General features: G+C 53.8%; 7 protein-coding genes across 7 annotated transcripts; 5 read left to right on the top strand and 2 right to left on the bottom strand.

The window, feature by feature from the left end:
- The first annotated feature begins 369 nt into the window (after positions 1 to 369).
- On the top strand, positions 370 to 742 carry B0I36DRAFT_320712 (uncharacterized protein). Its single transcript, XM_046153584.1, has one exon. The coding sequence runs from the start codon at positions 492 to 494 to the stop codon at positions 666 to 668; it is 177 nt and encodes a 58-aa protein (XP_046013902.1). The 5' UTR covers positions 370 to 491; the 3' UTR covers positions 669 to 742.
- Positions 743 to 2,419: 1,677 nt separating this feature from the next.
- Positions 2,420 to 3,037, top strand: B0I36DRAFT_348183 (uncharacterized protein; the record flags this gene model as incomplete). The annotated part of the gene is made up of 1 exon (XM_046156657.1): positions 2,420 to 3,037. The coding sequence occupies one exon, from the start codon at positions 2,420 to 2,422 to the stop codon at positions 3,035 to 3,037; it is 618 nt and encodes a 205-aa protein (XP_046013901.1).
- A 1,382-nt stretch (positions 3,038 to 4,419) lies between these two features.
- B0I36DRAFT_104602 (uncharacterized protein) lies at positions 4,420 to 5,199 on the top strand. The gene is made up of 2 exons (XM_046147767.1): positions 4,420 to 5,143; positions 5,198 to 5,199. Exon 1 carries the CDS (start codon positions 4,474 to 4,476, stop codon positions 4,954 to 4,956), a length of 483 nt encoding a protein of 160 aa, XP_046013900.1. The 5' UTR covers positions 4,420 to 4,473; the 3' UTR covers positions 4,957 to 5,143; positions 5,198 to 5,199.
- Positions 5,200 to 6,393: 1,194 nt separating this feature from the next.
- B0I36DRAFT_320707 (uncharacterized protein) lies at positions 6,394 to 7,125 on the bottom strand. The gene has a single exon (XM_046153583.1). It carries the CDS (start codon positions 7,054 to 7,056, stop codon positions 6,487 to 6,489), a length of 570 nt encoding a protein of 189 aa, XP_046013899.1. The 5' UTR covers positions 7,057 to 7,125; the 3' UTR covers positions 6,394 to 6,486.
- A 2,250-nt stretch (positions 7,126 to 9,375) lies between these two features.
- B0I36DRAFT_348181 (uncharacterized protein) lies at positions 9,376 to 13,924 on the top strand (the record flags this gene model as incomplete). The annotated part of the gene is made up of 8 exons (XM_046156656.1): positions 9,376 to 9,456; positions 9,562 to 9,905; positions 10,627 to 10,882; positions 11,029 to 11,990; positions 12,162 to 12,193; positions 12,487 to 12,625; positions 12,760 to 13,500; positions 13,552 to 13,924. 8 exons carry the CDS (start codon positions 9,376 to 9,378, stop codon positions 13,922 to 13,924), a joined length of 2,928 nt encoding a protein of 975 aa, XP_046013898.1.
- Positions 13,925 to 15,452: 1,528 nt separating this feature from the next.
- On the top strand, positions 15,453 to 16,113 carry B0I36DRAFT_104457 (uncharacterized protein). Its single transcript, XM_046147766.1, has one exon. The coding sequence runs from the start codon at positions 15,543 to 15,545 to the stop codon at positions 16,017 to 16,019; it is 477 nt and encodes a 158-aa protein (XP_046013897.1). The 5' UTR covers positions 15,453 to 15,542; the 3' UTR covers positions 16,020 to 16,113.
- Positions 16,114 to 17,016: 903 nt separating this feature from the next.
- B0I36DRAFT_240911 (uncharacterized protein) lies at positions 17,017 to 17,974 on the bottom strand (the record flags this gene model as incomplete). The annotated part of the gene is made up of 2 exons (XM_046149800.1): positions 17,017 to 17,349; positions 17,405 to 17,974. 2 exons carry the CDS (start codon positions 17,972 to 17,974, stop codon positions 17,017 to 17,019), a joined length of 903 nt encoding a protein of 300 aa, XP_046013896.1.
- Positions 17,975 to 18,432: the final 458 nt, after the last annotated feature.

Raw genomic sequence — 18,432 nt, 5'->3', positions numbered from 1 at the left:
TGCACTCTGCGGAAGCCAGCACGAGCATTTCAAGCATGCACCTTGTGCATCTCGGTCGGGCTCTCATTGCCGGCGTCGATGATACTGTTCGAACCGTTGTCACTATCATTATCATAGGCAAGCTGCTGGACATCACCATCAATATGGCACTAACACGGAGCTTGAGAGACGCCTGTTTTGTGTCTACCCCTACGCTATCGAATTTCTAACCCTAGCTGCTCGTAATCGCTTCTTGTTTACTTCCTGTAGCTTAGCTAATTCCTGCTTGAACCCGTCCGTATCCTGCACATCTACTTGTTAGTCTTGCTGTCAATATACAGAAAGAGCTAGGGGCATTTACGGACCGACTTTTGTGAAGCCACTTTCGGGCTGACGTTGGACCCCTGTCGCCTTTTGTTGGGCAACGCACCCTTCTCATCCACCACTTTTCTCTTCGTGTATGCTGAAGCTCCGGCGGTGAACTTTGTCATTGTCGGCTGCCACGCGAGGCCATGGAGGCTCGATGTGAGGCCATCATAACGTTGCCGCGCCACTTCGAACTGTTTGTTGTGTTCCGACAGTGTGCTGCGTGCGGGCTCTGCGATCTCCGGACGGTGTGTGGAGCCACGTGGGAGGGTTCGGCAGTCATCGCCCGCAGCCCGCGAATCTGTGCGTCGAGATGCTCGTGATGCCGTTTGGGCTCCTGGTTTGCTGCGTAGCTTCAACGAAACGTTATCGATGATGCCCTCAGTATAACCGTTGCCGTGCTCTTGGGCCTGTTCGAACCAGATGTCGAGATCGCGGGCATTCAGCTCCAGCTCGTACACTCCAGGGATGTAAAATGTGAATTCACGAAACCTGCGAAGAGATCTGAAATGTGATGTTTCGGGCACTGGCTGATATAAAACCACCGAAAGAGTGACTGGCGCATCATCTGATATGGGCGGGAGAGGAATCGTGAGCTTCAGGAGCTCAAATGGGCTGGGTGGGCTGGCGGCTTCGCGGACAGGGTCATAGGGGAGCCGTTGGCGGGCAGATTCGGTAGGACAGATGTTGTGGTGGCCGATGGGTTCCAGCCCACGACGAAGCGTTGCCAGGAAGGTCCACTGCCTCCCTGGAAGCTGCAGATACGTGAGCGTGAAAGACACGGAGGCTTCATTCTTTTTAACGTCAGCAACAGCCCCGGCTCCAACAGAGACCTTGGTACTGCTGCCATCCCCTGGTACCGCAGCTTGAACACCCGACAAGTCAGGGTCAGGATTCGCCGTAGAGATGGGCGCGGCAGCTTCTGGAGGTGGCCTTGCAGAGGCATTGTCCGCGGCGGCATCCGGGTGGTCGATTCGCGAACGTCGAGTTGCGCTTTCCAGAACCCCGATAGACTTAATTTGTGCATAAAGCGGCGTGTTTGCGAAGTTGTGGAGCTGCTCCTTGTTCATCTTCTTCGGGTCAATGCCGTGCTCAGTCAAAAGCCGAGTTGCCTGGTGGAAGCGAGAGTCATGTTGAAAGGGATCCATCGGGGGAGGCGATTGAAGAGATGATCGTGAATGGGGAAACTGCACAGCAAAGACGAGACTGTGACACAAATATATTGTTCTGGTTGTGAATGGGGCTCTGCCCTTGGGAGAGGCCGTCCCTCATCTGATCAACGAGCTTCGTTGGCTGACCCAAATTACGCAGCAAGGCTATCCTCCAGACCATCCCAAAGCAGATACAGCCCGCAATGGTCACATCCAGCTTAGAGCCGCTGCATTTGCTCGTGGAGTGTGGAGCTTAGACCGCCGGGTGGCTGGCCCGGTACCTGTGTCGAGTCAAGCGTGACTCCGTGCTGTAGGCGGCAGGCATTGCTGCTGTTCGCGCTTAAGGCAGACCAGGGTGCAAGTACTCTAGCGCCTCAACAGCCCTGGGCCAACCGTTCGAGGCTTGACGGACGGACGGAACAGGGGCCGGGGAAGCTTCGCTGGCATTTCCGAACATGCTCGGATGGTGTTCAATGCTCGATATGCTGCAGGCTTTACGCTAGTATGTCTGTGTCCGCAAATCGGGATTGCCGTTTCCAGCACGGCAGACAGACCGATTAGGTGATTTGACTGCTTCTCATGTGCCTTTCCCCGAATCTCTGCATGTTAGTGAGACAAGGGGGTCAATAGAGTGGCGTGAGATGCTCGCACTGAGGTGAAGATCAGAGAACACATCCAGGGATGACGAACATAGCTTAAGCCTGATGCGTCCATTGCGGCAAGCTTCCATTCTGGGTAGCAATCTACGCGCATGGGCGCAAGTTCCCTGTCGTGGACGAGAGAGCTTGTGGCGAACTGGCTCGTGATCCCTTCACCAGCTACTTACCCGTGTAGCCGACAAGGCGGTTGGGGATAAAAAGGGGCACCGCAGCGCGCCCAGGCAATATGTATCAATGCTAACGTCCTGTCCCGAACAACTCACCATGGCTCAAGATCTGCCAGAACGACCTCTTGTGCTATCACTTCGGCCTCTCCAATTCCCACCCCCAAATTGCCTCGTACAGGGAGTCCTCTTTTCGGAAGACATGAAGAAGAGTCTTCGCGTCTACAGCGTCAAGCACGAGGAAAAAGAGTACACCCTCGAGGTTTGCCAGGAGTCTATTCCCGTCGACGTCGTTGTCCATGTCGCGCTACTGTTCGGGGCCCGATTCGAGCCGAGATCGCTTACCTGGTTCTCCACTATACCAATCACCACGTTCGATCGAGGAACACCAACTACCGGATACAGCCAACAGGTTGACGATCTGCTCGATTCATACGATGAAGCCCTTCAAAAGTCCCTAGCCAAACAAGGCGTGCCCGACGTAAAGCTCTCCCGCTTATCTCTCTCCGATCACGCCAGGCACCTCAGTCTGCCACTTGGCACCGGCACAGGCAACTTCGAAGACCGGGATGAACAACAGCTCACTGGCACGGACCATGAGCGGGATGGCGGATCCGAAATCGTCATATTTGAAGACGGGTGGATTGCACCACCGCCCACACCCTCATCTCCAACTGCAAGCCCAGACGTGGATCATCGGGGTTCAGACTTCGCTTAGGGGTCAAATTGTTCGAGTCAACTTCATATGTACACGGGGGTAGGAAGGGTTCTCATTTCATTGAGTTGTATCTGTTTGTACGGCAAGCCGGCGATCCTTGAGTAGTATTATGAGTGGCCCAAACCCTGCCTGGCTTCCTGCCATTAACTCCTGCCGTTTCTTGTGAGCCATTGTGAGAATCGCGCAGCCATGGTTATCCAGTCCTCGCTACCTACTCACAAGCTCGATGCGCACACTGTATCTAGCTGCACATTCGTTCATAACCTTGCTTGCCAAACCAATAGCCTTGCTGCACGGCAGACATGACTTTCGGCAGAGGAGCTCTCGAACCAGCCCACCCCCTCAACCCCTGTTGGAAGTGCAGCATACAGTGCTTCCTGGCAAGGGGGTTATGATTGCGTAGCTGATTGTCCGAGGTTCTTGTGATTTCTTGCCTGCGGAACTTTTGTGTACTGGTGTGTCCCGCACGCAGCTGAGCCCTGCGTTCTGAGCGCAAGTAGCTTTGACACATGCGGCGCCCATGAGCCGTGGCTGCGTTAGCGCTGGGCAAGCCTCTGGGATCTCCAAGGCAAGGCTGTGGCTAGGAGTGCGGGCCGGAAGCACTGGTGATCGCAGCCCCTGTCTGTCGATGCTGGCGAGGCGCTCGGGACAGACGCGCTACTAGGAACAGGGGATGCATGTCACAAGTCGAGACTCTTCTCAGGCCGTGTCCCTGCGAACACCCTTGAAACCGGTGAGCAGACTGGCATGCCCCTGACGGGTCCCGATGCGTCCATTGTGGATATTTACCTTTTTAGGCTAGACTGCCTTCCGGTCCATGGTGTGAAGCAGGCAGGCGTTTGCCATTTCCACAGGGGTGACGGTTACCACTGCCAGCCATGCATCAAGGTAGTTCTCGCGAAATTCGGAAGCGCGACGCTCAAGAGCGCATCAGGCTTCCTCAGATGACTTCGATTCAACTACTTTGCACTGTAGCTGGCCTACAGCACGTCTACAGCAGGTTGCGTCCGAACTGTGCGTGGGCACCTGATGCTCTTGATGGTAGCGCTGATCCCCATCCGCCCATCATAAGGGTGGTTCGACGCCCGAGCCACACCATGCGGCTCATCCAACGCAACACCCAACTTGCTTCACGCATTGCAGCCAGGTTGCGCTCCTTGCTTTGAGCAGGACGGGCACCCCCGGTCATGACATATGGGTTACCTGGTTCTATGGCGGCGAATCTTCGCGCCAATACTCAACCTGTTGATGTTCCTGCAATGTAAAGTATCTCAATTACATAAGCTGGGTTGGTCAGCAGCGCTGCGCAAGGCTCCAGCCACTTCATTGTGGCACTGCACAGCCTACAGCCTGCGATGTGAACGCTCGTTGGGCGCTCGCGAGTGGGGCATCAATGGGACTTCCATCTTGCTTGACAAGCTTTGTCGCAGACAACAATGGCCTACATCAATTTCAGACTTGGCGATTCAAGACCGAAGGCGTTCGCAGCCTTTATTGAAACCCTCCCGAAATCAGAGACAGGATGGGAAACCTTAGCTCATAGTAGATGTCCTTCCTCCACCAGCACGCTGATCTTGCTCTCTCCTTTGAAGGGCCCCGATGATCCGCTCAAGGCACACCTCAAAAGGGTCAATGCTCTACCCTCTGGTTCAGCGGTGAAGAGCTATGCGCAGTTTATCACTTTCTGCATTGGCTATATCACACTGAAAGAGCGTCGCCTGTCGAACGATGAGGTGGATCAAGTACTGCAGTCTGTACTTGGTAAAGACTTGAGTCAGGACCGGCTCCGGAAAAGACGCAATGGAGCAAAATTTCTGGCTCACGTAATTGACAGCCTTCTACCACGCTTCAGGGACCTTGCGCCACTACTTTTTTTCTGTGCGACACCCGCCATGCCCGAGCCTAACTGGCAGCCCTGAATCAAGCCGTGCTGACCTTCCGTGCAGGGGAGGACCTTGACGCTGTGATAGCATGGCTCGGAGATAAAGATGAATCCGGTCAAGACATGCTGCTCAAGCACATCGCCGAACTGAAGCCTCCTCGACACCGCTACGCATGTCCGTCACTAGACCCTTCGTCTCTGATTTCGCACATCACTGGTTGGTCGTAAGTCCTCCCACGCAACCACTCGACCATAGAACGATGCTGACGAGTCCGCAGCACAAGGAAAGTTGCCCAAATTCTGCAAACCAGTGTCTCCGCAGACGTTGCCCGCGCGGACATGGTCTTGGTTCCCAAAGCAGCTGATCTGACGATCACTGGCACGCGCTGCTGGGAGTTGCCTCACGCAGGAAGCCTTGACCCGCGGACGATGTCATCGTTCGTCCATGAAGGCAAAACGGACGTCTGATCACACACTGGGCTCCAACGTCGCCAGCTCAAACTCGACCAGAATGCAGCAGATCTCACCGCTGATAAGGTTCAGCACCGTGTTCGGAGGAAGCGAAACCGGCCTGCGCCAAGACACCGGGTGGCCATTCTTTTTTCCAATGTCCGCTCGCTCAACGACAGGCTCTGCAGTCGATTCACGCTTGCATGGAATTAACCAGCAAAGGATCCGTCTATCTGACATGATGCTTCCCCTCTTCCACCGTGTCAAGGGTCGGATGTTTATCTCAGTGATCGTCGTGTCATGTTCTCCCGCATACGCCTTAGCGTCGTTTGACTTGTATTCGAGGTCAGCCTCAGCCCGATCATAAGCTCGTGACCGTTCACTTACGTAGATCCTCGCAAACATGTCGACAACCTCTTGGTGCGCCGGCTCCCACTGGGCTGTATGGACCTCTTCGTCATCGGTGATTTTAAACTCCTTCCAAACCACACCATCGTGGTCAAGCCTAGCAGCAGCATCCTGCAGAAGCTTGATTTCCTCGTCTTTCGTCATGGCAGGCATGTTCGACAGGGTGTTGTGAAGCACGAGCCCCGCATCCTTGCTGCGCATTTCCACGCGGCCCGTCTCACTAAGGCAGTGGGTGTGGCGCACGGGAGCCGAGCTAGCATCCGCCAGTGGATTGGCGCGCTGCAGGCCCGCTTTGCTGACAAGCCCCTGCCCGGATGCTCCAGGTTTGTGCACCTGCAACAATCTAGCGTGTGGAAGGCGGCTGCGAGTGACACCATCCACCACGTCGTCAAGCCTTGCTCGTCACCAGACGCGGCATGATACATGAGCAAGTGGGATCCAGTGACTCGACGAGAAATCCGCCCTTGTTGGCCTGGTGACATATTTCCATCCTTCGCGAGTCAAGATACACTGCATTACACAATTTACACAGAGTTACCACACAACCCCATGGGTCAATTGTACGCATGCACCTGTCCACTGCATTCACAGTCAACAAGGAGATGCAGAGATGTACGCACGGTTGCAAATTGCTCGAGTGATCCAGGTCTAAAAATATTGAGATGAACTGTTCTCTGTTTCCAGTGTCCCGTGGTCCGTTTTTCCTAATCTATTGATTCTGGGGCAACGTAGGTTCCATCAGTTCCTCCTCTTGTTGGGGGTACGGGGTGTTGTTCTTATTGTTGTAATTGGCGAACCATGTCTGGCCATACTCTGATGCCGGCGTCCTGACGCATGAATAACGCTGTTGCCCTAGCCAGGGATATGTTGGGTCTGTCATGCCTTGGTGCCTTGGTGCAGGTCCTGTGCCCATTTGCGTGTGGTGTGTTTCAACGGGCGAGGCCGTAGAGCTCGGGACGATGATAGGAGCGTATATTCCCGGGCGTATAGAGGGCCTCATGGAGGAGCGAAGGTCGAAGGAAGCGTGATGAGCATCATGTCCCGCAAGCATGACGTGGTGCGGCGCGCCGCTGTCTTGACTCCCATGTAATATGGTCTGCGATGGGGATTGCAGTGATGGGTCCCACTTATCTTCGACCCGGACGTAACTAGCGCCACTTGACGGGACGCTTTCCATTGATTGTTGCCATCCGGTTAGGTACTGAGGTGTTTGCGATGAAAAGCCATGGAAACCAGTGAGACTCGGAGAGTCTTCCGAATCTTGCTTCCAAGGACCCATCTGGAAGCCTGAGCTATTCCCATGCTTATGACTAGGCGTTTCTGTGCCTGGCCGGCTACCGTGTTCGAGTGGATGTCTCGTCCCGCTCACGTCTTGTGGCCCTGTTAGTGGTATGTTAGTCCAGTTCACTAATAGCTTCGCAGGTCTCGCACTCGACCGAATGCTTACCTGAGCGATCCGTCAAGATGACACTTGGCTCGTACTGCCCCGTTGCTGGTGGTCCCATGTTTGGGCAAGAGGCTACTGCGGGGGTGCCCGGGTAGGAGCCATGGCAGACAGGTGCCGGGAGTTCGTGTTTGACCGCTAGTGAGGATGATGTTGACCTAATCTTCGAGGATGCGATAATCCGGTTCCTTGGCTTCGACTGTTGCATACCATTGCTTCCGCGACCTGCCGGCTCTGGCTGTAGATTAACAGGCTGGAACTCACACTTCCTCTTCAGTTTGATGCAGCTCTCGCATTTACCGTGAGTGCTTTTGCTGTCCACTATGCAACGGATTTTCCTGTGGCGACAGTGTACTAATGCAAATGGTCAGCTACTGAATTATCTTCGACGTTTGCACCTTGAGAGCCCAGGTGAAGGGGGCGATTTGAAGCTTACTGCAAGCCACGGATGATCTGTGATAGTCAAGCTTGTAGTGAGCTTTGTTGCGGGTAGTGTTGCGTTCCTTGTTGCTGACCTACCACTCAGCGTTAGCGATTCCAACATGCGCTAAAGGTGATTCGGCCGTTGGCGCGGAGCCGATACAGATATGCAGCACCCGGCCAAGAGGGATTGCACTCACTGGCAAGGAAGGAGAAGGGGCTGAGTGCGCTGGTATGGAGGCTGAAGGTCCTGATTCTGCGGTTACTAACTGACGAGTCAGTCCCGACCTGGCAGTGCGATGTTGAGAAGAATCCATGCGGGGCGGCGATTGCAGAGATGGTCGTGAATGGGAAGACTGCACAGCGAAGACGTGGCTGTGTCGTGCATATATTGCTCTGATTGTGAATGGGGCTCTGCCATGGGGAGAAACCGGCCTTCATATGATCAACGAGCTTCGTAGGATGATCCCAATCACGCAGCAAGGCTACCCTCCAAACCAGGGGCGCGGCAGGTGCAACCCGAAGTAGATGTGACCTGCAATAGACATATCGAGCTGAGAGCTGCTACATCAGCTCGTGGAGTGCGGAGCTCAGGCCGCCGGGTGGCTGGGCTAGGATGCCGTGCTGCGCGCGGCAGTTGTTACTACTGGTTCGCGCTTATGGCAAGACCAGGGGTACAAGAACTCTAACGCCTCGGCCGCCCGCGTCCTGACATGTGACGCGGGTGTGACGCGGGCGGAACAGGGGCCGGGAACCTCTACGGGTGTTTCTGAACGTGCTTGGGTGGTTCAATGCCCAACATGCTGCGGGCTTTACGCTAGTTTGTTTATGTCAGTGAGTGGGTTGCCGCTTCCCGCCCACCGGTGGATTGGAGCGCTGTGCACTCCACGACTCCATCCGGCACTCCATCCTCCACTCCATCCTCCATTCCATCCTCCACTCTATCCTCCACTCCATCCTCCACTCCAGCACTCCAGTACTTCATCATTGTATCCCATTACCTCATTTGCGGCGTCCGAATAGTTCTCACAAAATGGGCTGGACTTCTAGACTTGCGCGGCACAAGGCAGGCCAGTTAAGGACTACACAGAGATACAGATGGAGCTCTGGAGTGCTGGAGTGGAGGATGGAGTGGAGGATGGAGTGGAGGATGGAGTGCCGGATGGAGTGCCGGATGCAACGCAACGCTGCAGCCAGCGATGCGAGAGATGATCCGGGAACCCGCGCCACTAGCGCCCCTCTGTCTACGCTAAGCTTAAACCAACAACAAATCCAGTGCGCACTGATTATGTCGCTCTTTTCGACTTAGCGGTTTTACCAGGGGTCGGGCCGCGCTCCCCTACACAGACTATGGATGGATCCCTGCCACTGCTACAAGGACCCCTGCCTCGAATCTCACAGGGCAGTCAGGAAAAGCAAGCCAAGCTGGTTCTCCCAGTGATATATCTCTGAGCGATGTCCTTCCCTCGTTGTTGGAGGAAGAAACCCAGCAAATTGATGCATCTTCTGCATGCCATCCATGTTTTCTGCTGCAGCACCATGCATATCCACGAATCCCTCGGGCTTGCATTGTGGTGCCTCATTCTCTTCTTCCAGCTAGGGCGCTACGCTTTTCTCGCCCTGAATCAGAGCTGGAACAAACGACGGATTGAGCGCCACCCGTTTCTCGAGTTTAGCACCAGAGAGCTGGTCACATGGGCAGTCACCGTCAGCCTATTCTCAATTTTGTGGGCCATGTACTTCATCCTCTGGCAACTTCCCCCCCTCCTAGCAACACTCCAAGACCTGGTGCTGCTGCAGGTGTGCGGGGACATAGTAAGTCATCTATCCATCTGTGCTTTATCACCTGCACCTCCACTAACACCTCCAACGACGTGGCACCATCTTCTACCCCTGGGGCAAACATTCTTCCCTGACCAGAGATGGCCATGGGGTGTTGTTGCTGCGATGGCTCTCATGGGTGTATGCGTCACACTCTTGAGCATCCTCTCCATGTGGCTCAAGCCTCTCATTAGCCTCCCGACGGCTATCTCCACCCTCCCTGGTCTCCTCCCACTTCTGGTCCATGCGCTTCTCATCACCATCACGGGGAAAAGCCTGCATCGCATGCAGAAGCGAAACGTTATCGTTAAGTGGATTCTGGCGTACGGAATATTCCTATGTTCATTGTCTATCACCTTGAGCGTGCTCATTTTGACCGAGAAGCTCCCTATGGAAAATGGCTTCTTTGCACAGGGCGCTTTACTAGCTATCGGCTACTACCCGTGGGTCTATGTAGTCGTGATGCGGAGCAGAAGAGGTGGGCGAGGACCTCCAGGGTCGAGCTCAACAGGAGAGCAGGAGACTCAAAGGACGTTCGGGGAGTCTGCTGCGTCCCTATCCTCCACGACAGCCATGTTCCCAGGGGTCAGCATGGACTCACATGACAAACTCGGACAGCATCAACTGCGTGTGTTTTCTTTTGTGGCGAGGCCCAGCACTGCACGGGGCGGGGTGGCCCAATCCGGTTCGGAATACCACTTGTTCCGCTAGCTTAGGTACCTAGGTAACCAGGGAGTAGAGCACATAAATGGCGATGCGCCCTGCACAAAAGGTTGCCTTCTGCAGCCAACTTTGCCTTCTTGCGCACCATTTCCCCCTTGACCCTTATGCTCGGACCCTGCAAGTCATGCCTTCCACAAAGCCTGTCGTCCTTGAGCCTGCCTTGCCCAGGCATGCCGTGCCCAGGCCTGCATTGCCGGAGCCGTTCTTTTCTGACAAGGCATTGCCGTTGCTGGAGCACGAACAATGGAGGAAGCAACGCGAAGGGTGTCGGTACTTACCTGCCAGCTGTTGGGAAAAGGAAAGGCGCTTTCTGTTAGCGGAGTTAAAATATTTCCTACCGCCGCGGGACAAGCATAACCCGCAATGGTGGCACAATGACTATGTCGCAAGCTGGTCAGTTGAATATTTACGCATCACTTCAAGACACTAACTCCCTATCAGTGTCCATGATACGGTGAAGTGGCTGCACATGCTGGAAATGCGCAGTCGGCGCATGCACGAGCACTACCAGGCAAAGCACGGTAAAGCCAACGAAGAAACGAAAGCATGGTTGGGCATCTTTGAGGGAGCACAGAAGGCATCATCGGATTTCTGGCAAGCTCACTTCATGGGGAAGAAGTGGGGCCCATGCCATAACTACGAGACATACGAGGAGCACTTCCTGGCATTCAGAATGGAAGAAATGGACCCATACAAGGTCAACTTCGTATATTATTCACAGCTGAAAGATAAGCCGGAGATAGATAAGCAGCTGATAATTTAGTAGCTGCAGACGCTGTCTCTGGAGCATGTTTGACTTGGCGGTTCATGTGGCGCTGGCTTAAGAACCGTGGATCGTTCCAGACGTGCCCTCGGATCAAGCAGGCCCTCGACAGGTGGCCCGTGTCGCAGCGACTGCCGCTGATTGCTGCTCCATTTCTTAAAGCTTCCCCCAACCAATTTCGGAATCCCTTGCTCTTACAACTTCCCAAGCGCCCATTGCCCAAACTAAGACCAGACCGCTCGGCAATGTCCACCAACCTCGACCAAGAAGTGTCCTTCGTCGCCACCCCATCGCAACTAGTGGCCTTCATCGCCGCTTCTCAGGAAGTAGACTGGCATTCCAACAAGGTCGAGTTTCGCCAATATCTGGCTGCCCACCCGAACGATGATCTGAATAAGGCACTCGAATCGCCGAATGATGTGTCGCACAACAGCAGCGAAGACAACCACACTACCCACAACTTGCTACATGTCGACGAACAGACGCAGTACGAGGAGCGGCAAGCGTCCGACGACGACAAGAACGATGACAACGGAGCGGTCCCGCCGAAGCAGCTACTTCAGCTCCTCGATTTCAAGATACACCTGTTTGTCTCTGAGACAAGCCTGTGGGTGCTGGCAACATCGCCGCGTGATGGCCGTGTGTTCATGTACCCAATCGACAAACCCTGCATTCGAACGTCAGTCCTGCGGTATATTTGGTTTCACGCAGATTCGTACGACCCTACCACGGGACTACAGGACTTGTTTATGCTTGTTGGCAAGCCAATGGTTGAGGGGCACTTCTACGAGGTTGTTGATTGTGGCAAAGAAAAGCTCTGCCAGTGTCTCATCAGGAAGGATGTGCTACAGCCTTGTGTGATGGAGAGAATGTTGATGGTGTTTCACAGACTTCAGAGTGGAATTGTTGTTGCTCGTACGGCAAGCTACATGTCCCCCCTTCAGGAGGACAACCTCAAGCCTGGCGTGGTAGATTGGGTTGACTTTGTTGACTTCCCGGAAGCGGATGCGGCGGTAGTCATCGGATTAGTCACCAATGAACGGTATTGGAACCGTGTTGAGGAAATCACGAATCTGCGCTGGAAGTCTGTAGCATAATGGCATACTCTAACTCTCGTCTTGCACTTGTCTGACAAACTCGCGCTCGTGGTTCCGTCACATAATGTATTGCAGTCTCTCTGTGAACTAATCAGCGCTAACATTCTTAGCCGTAGCGTGCCCTGCTGCAGTTCAAATGTGCCCTCAGGTAATCTCCTGCGCTTCCGATGGCTTCATATGCTAAATTGCTAGAACAAGGATGACTCGAGCCGGATTTTGGGGGGTGTGGTAAGAGCGGAAGTGCTGACAGGCCAAGTGGAGCATGGATGCGTTGCAGCGCGGAATGCATTTGGAGTGCAGGATGCGCTGGTGGAGTGAATGGAGCGGTGGGGGTGGTGGATGGGCTGGAGTGCTGAAGCCACGGGCGGGGATATCAGCTGCATGAAGCTAGTTCGCGAGCAGCGGTCAATCCAGTGTGCACTCACTATGCCGCCTTAATAGGCTTAGCGCAGGACTTGAGCAGCGCACTCAGCAAGCACGCGTTCCTCGCCTCTCAACAGAACGCGCCACCTTCGTCTAGATGTTCAGGACACAATCCAGCCAACATGGGTGCTAGACACATGCTGCCCCCCTCTGACAAGTACGAAAAGACCATCTTCCGCATACTGCTTCCTCAATATTTGGCTAACTGTGAAGTTCGTCAATGACGTTCAATCAGGGTGACGCGAGCCGGACGCGAGCCCAACCCCTCTCTCCGACCATTCAATCGCCTAGATCGTCGCCGTTGCCTTCACCTCGAACGCCTTCCATTCGATCGTTGTCTCCTGGGCCCCAGCCTTGCCGACCGCTCCTGGTCTCCGCTCAACCAACACTACCCGGTGAATCTACCGATCGCCCCGAAACGGCTACAACCACCGAATCACGTGGACATGACCCTTCCCGCGGTCAGCCTTTTCAGGCACATCCATTGCAGAAAAAGAGAAAACGCATACCGGACCACAACGAGATGGGCGGCGCCCACCAAGGGAGAAAGACGATGGTCAAACTACAGCCGCTTATACGACTGCTACAGATTCCCGGGCAGGTCCACGTCCCTAATGTCGTGAAGTCTCGACAAGCTGCCTGGTTCGAGGACCCGCTGAGCTTCTTCCAGATTCCTACATTCAGCGGCAACTTTTCTGGCGACTACCCACTCGCGCTGTCACAATGTGTACATGCTGTGCAGGTTGCGCAGGCTATGCAGGCTGTGCAGGCTATGCAGGCCGAGCAGGTTGAGCAGGCTATGCAGGCCGAGACCATCCTAACACTTATCTGGAGAGTCTTGCTTGTTTGCATATCGCGGCTTAATGCACAGCTGCGGGAGCTCAACATCCCGCTTCCCAGTGTCCTACGTGGCATCAACAAGAACACTTGGAGAGTATGGTCATACGGCGGGAATCGATATCACGGATACACCACGTCCTTCCGCAGTGCCGGCGTTCTCCTCGTCCTTCCCACTGCCATTCCCCGGACCACGTGAGTTTCTATCCCTTGAACGTAGCAGCTATTGACTAAGACTCATTCTAGCTGGGAGAGCGTTATTCCTGAACGCAATTGCCGCGAGCGCGAAGAAATAATGATACTGTTAGAGAGCCAGGGCATCAAAACCGCCGCAGAGACATGTGAGGGGGTTGCCAAACGGATTCTGGGGCACATGCTCACTCTAGGGACCGACTGGGTCAGCAACCGGGGAAGAACGACACACTCTAGTTTCGATGCCCTTGGACAGGACAACACGACAGCGGGCCTTGTTGCAGGCCTTGTTCAACATTCGAGCTCAGCTTACGACAATTATCTCCGTCATCTTGAGGGTCAGCCTTGGGAGAAAACAGCACCCGATATAATCGACTACTACGATTGGACACCAATCCTGTTCAATCCGCCTGCGCCCCATGTTTAAGGCTTTCCGGGAGATCGGCATGCGGGAGACACTGGATGATCAGAAATACAAGGTCGTCGCCCGGAATGGAGTTGATGTAGCAATTATGTTCCAGCCAAATCCCCGATGACCTACCCCAGCTTACTTTTGCCGATTCGCCGTTCATCTTGATGATCACGTGGCTTGGAAATTGGTGAGGTTGTGCTGCTATGCTCTCGTCACTGCCTGCATCATGATCATCACGCCGTGTGGCCAGTTGTACCTGAGAGCTGTGCATAACTGGGAAGGCACCTGCTTGCGGGAGACCGTCGTCGCTCTCACGTGGTAGAAGTGGAATGACGGCAGACTGGCCTCTGATCATGGCAGGGCCGTTTTTAACCCAGTAAGGTCCCCGTGCAAAGGTACGTCGGTCCGGGTTCCCAAAATGAGCTTTCTATGGAAAAAATCGTAAGCTTCCGTCAATAACGTACGGGAATCAAAATGCGACTTGCATGTTTGTCGGAGAACGTTGACAGTATTTGCTCGTGAACAAAATCTCTCGTGCAGCGTTGCACTACGGTCGAATGTGGTTTGTCGTGGGCCTCTCTTCGAGCCAGCTCAGCTGGCTTCCATTCATGGCAGAATGATAAGGCTACAGGAAGTAGCTCTGATATTCCATCGGTCATGTCCAAATACTGAAACGCGCTCATGGTGATATGTTGAAGTGGATGGACCTTGAAATGACTGAAAGCTTTGGGCCGCAAGGCCGCGAGGGAATCAGTACTTAATTTATGCGATTACATAAGCCACGCTAGTGCCTCCACTCAGGCCATCTTATCGATATCCTCCATGACCACGGAATTCCTGTTAATCGTCGCCTGCCCGCCGTCCAGTGCCCCGGCTAAGTCGTGTAATGTTAGTCAAACTAAATGAGATCCTCTGGCTGGAAAGAGAGTACTAACATAGTATTCTATGAGCCCTGGCCTGAATCTGGGTGGACAATCCAAGGGTCGCCTGCTTCTCCTCTCGTGAGATCTGGTGGAGTCGGAGGTCGGGGAGGAGGTGACGGGGGAGGAGGCGACGGGGCAGAAGGTGGCGGGGGATTTGGTTGTTTTTCTGACATTTTGCTTGAGCCTGTGGAGAATTGAGTGAAGTGATGAATTCAAAAGATGGATCACAGGGCTATGCTGTTGGGCTCGGTCCGCGGAGACTTAGATCACCTACTTCCATACTCTCGCTCTTGGTATCGTGCCGCGCCTATATATATGTCCAAAGAACATGTGCACATCTCCTTGTGTCATATTCTCCCACCTGTTGTCTTGCACCCGTTCTCTATGCTGGCCTTGAAGACTGGCCGCGGGCAAAGTGAGGATAAGACCATCAGAGTGGTGGATGGAGTGGTGGGTGGAGTGGTGGATGGAGTGGTGGATGGAGTGGTGGGTGGAGTGGTGGATGGAGTGGTGGGTGGAGTGGTGGACTGAGTGGTGGATGGAGTGGAGGATGGAGCGGTGGATGGAGTCGTGGACTGAGTGCTGGATGGTCTGGACAGAAGCATAAAGCTCACGCACAGCAGCCCTTAATTGTACTCTGGTTTTATGCCTTACACTTTCGAACCGAGTACACTGCCTGCTCCGGATCTTTGACCGTCACAACTTGAAACATGTCGCGATTACATGTTCCTGAGGAAGGTTTCGACTTATCCGAGAACACCCAAGCAGTTCCCTGGGACTTTCTCAATGCACGGTGCAAATCATTCCACGTGGAATTCTTGCAACTTTCTGCCGCAGGAATGTCTTTGGAACAGGCTCAAGCGTTGAAGAACCATGTCGTATTGAAGATCGACTTTGCTCATCAGATCGCCGGTTTCCGTGGAGTTCGAGTGTCTATGGACGTCAATCAGGATCTTGCAAGCACGCCATCTGAGGATGGCGGGATACCCTGGAAGCCTGGGAAAATGCTCGTCAAGCCCGTCGTTTACAGGGGTGCATCGAGAAGCTCTGCTAGAACGTTCGAATTGGAGATTTACCAGGAATCGAACCTGCAACGTTTCCTCGAAGAATTGCTGGTCTATGGAATGCAAGAATTCTCTTTCACAAATATCTCCGACAGATATTTTGGCTGCCGAGACTTCATGTAAGTCAAAGAATACCGCCACAAAACCTTCTTCGAATACTGCGGTATTACTGGAACTAGGAGGCTAAAGTACCTTGTTTGTGTAGTTGCCAGAGCTTGTACCTGCTATCAGATTCCGGACTTATCTCCACCAACCTCGGAAAGAGCGACACGCGAAGACTGCAAAGAGAACTCAGCACATATCAAGAACTGATGCTTAACGGAGTACTCCTCGTAGATACTTCGAATATCTTCTCCGTACTTGGTTTTCGCTTCGCGGCAGGACTAATTGCTCTGTCCCCGATTGATCGGGGCCACTTCAGCAGGTACACTCGCGTAGAAGGAGGCTATATGCCATATGCGCCAAGCACTGGTCAGTCCCTGTAGTGATCGAGCTATTGGTGGAGTCGACAGAAGTATAGGCAATCAGATTATACCGTTGGTAGTTTAGACCCTTCTTTGAATTTGAATTTGCTGATTGCCCGTGCTGTTGCAATCGAAACAGTGCAACAACCAAAACCTGTCTGCCCTCGGTCTTTACTACATGGCGACGCAGTAATTGTTAATGAATTGACAAACGACGGGCCTATTTAGGTCTTGGCGTAGTGTTAACTCCGTCGTGAAGAGTGAATGCGGAGGATCTGGCCACTGTCAAAAGCTATGTATGCAGAGGCTTCTGCCGACACCTCTGCTCTGGCACACTGCGCACTCGATCTTCACCTCGTACGCTGATACCGTGCATGATCTCAGATGCGGGCCAACTCTGATCAGGAAGTGTATGTCAGCCAAGTCATATGTGCTAAGGAGTCACGGGTCACCAGTCTTCATGTCGTTGTGCGACCAGGTATGGCGAGTGGAGAGATGGGAGTGTTCAATGGCTTCAGCTCGCCGATCAGCTCTAGTTCGGTTCGAGCGCTAAATACCCTGTAAACCAACCAGTTGCGCAAGGTCTTCTTGGCAGAGAAGTATTGTGCTGATCGAGGAATGAGTCGAGAAACCATAAGGTCAAACCATGCAAGAGCTCAAGGCATCATTTTCCCTGCTTTGACAAACGAAGAAAAGCTAACAACAAGTGAGGGATATGTTTCAAACAAGACGGCTGTATTATCAATGCCCTGGGTAGCTGGTGTCTTGACAATAGCCGTCAAATCAAACCCCAACTTCTCTCTAGTTCCGAGCAGGTCAAACTTCTGGAAACTGGACGGAAGATAGCTCGTATCGGCGAAGTCGACGACGCTGATTTGATCCCGGTCATCAATGATGAAGTTGTCAAGATGTATGTCGGAGTAACAGAATATCAGTGGTTCTTTCGCGAGGTCTGAGAATTGTCTAGGGTTCTTGGTTCCAGCCAAAAACTAGCAACCAGGTAAGAATGCTATCCGCTGTGAAAATGACGATGCTAAAACGTACCAAGTTGAAATGATCCTGTAGTTGCTGTACGGTCTTGTATGTACGAGGCGCTTGAACATTATCCCCGAAAATGGTGTGCCGTATACGACCCCCGCTGATTGAGGAGGGGGCCTTGTCTGAAGGAACAGGAACCTGGTTGAGCATCATAATCGCTCTTGCGATCAACTGATAGACCGTGTGTTCCATCTGCGGTTGTTGTTCGATGTACGCCTTTGCTGTCCTGCCTGGCATGTACTCCATGATGATAAAAGTCTTGGCCTGGATATAAACATCCTCTTGATAGGTCTGACGGGTTTCGATCTCGTAAGCACAGAAAATCCCAGGTGCTCGCACGCTCGTGTCTAAATGCTGGAGCTCTTGATGCGCTACGTCTTGTGCGACGACCTCGCTCCAGTCGATGCCGTCCCCGTACTTGATCCAGAACACCGGACGGTCGGATGGGTAGGCAATATGTGAGACTGGCGCGCCTGTTTCGGTACATAGTTGTACAAGTTCGTCGAGAGCCGGCATTTTGACTCCTGGTGATGGTTGGAGCCTTTTGAGCTGGTTTCGTATGGAGTACGCTGCCATCGAGACGGGATTTGATGCAGCCGAATCAATGATGTTGGGATGCATGAGGTCGCTGGAGCTGAGCCCTGCAGGGAAGTTATCTTGGACGGAAGTACGTGATCTAAGGCTGTTCGACAAAGATGGGAGCCCGAGCCAGTTCAAGGCGTGAGCGGTAGATGGAGTGAGCGGTGGTCGGAGCGAGTGGTTGAAGGAGCGAGCGGCTGATGGAGCGAGCGGCTGATGGAGCGAGCGGTTGATGGAGCGAGCGGCTGATGGAGCGAGCGGTTGATGGAGCGAGCGGCGGATGGAGCGGCGGATGGAGCGGTGGATGGAGCGGCGGATGGAGTGGCGGATGGAGTGGTGGATGGAGCGGTGGATGGAGCGGCGGATGGAGCGGCGGATGGAGTGGCGGATGGAGCGGCGGATGGAGTGGCGGATGGAGTGGTGGATGGAGCGGCGGATGGAGTGGCGGATGGAGC

The sequence above is a fragment of the Microdochium trichocladiopsis genome, assembly GCF_020744255.1.
Source record: "Microdochium trichocladiopsis strain MPI-CAGE-CH-0230 chromosome Unknown B0I36scaffold_4, whole genome shotgun sequence".
Lineage (NCBI taxonomy): Eukaryota > Fungi > Ascomycota > Sordariomycetes > Xylariales > Microdochiaceae > Microdochium > Microdochium trichocladiopsis.
The sequence above is the reverse complement of the archived record's forward strand: the minus strand, read 5'-3'. Positions and strand labels throughout refer to the sequence as shown.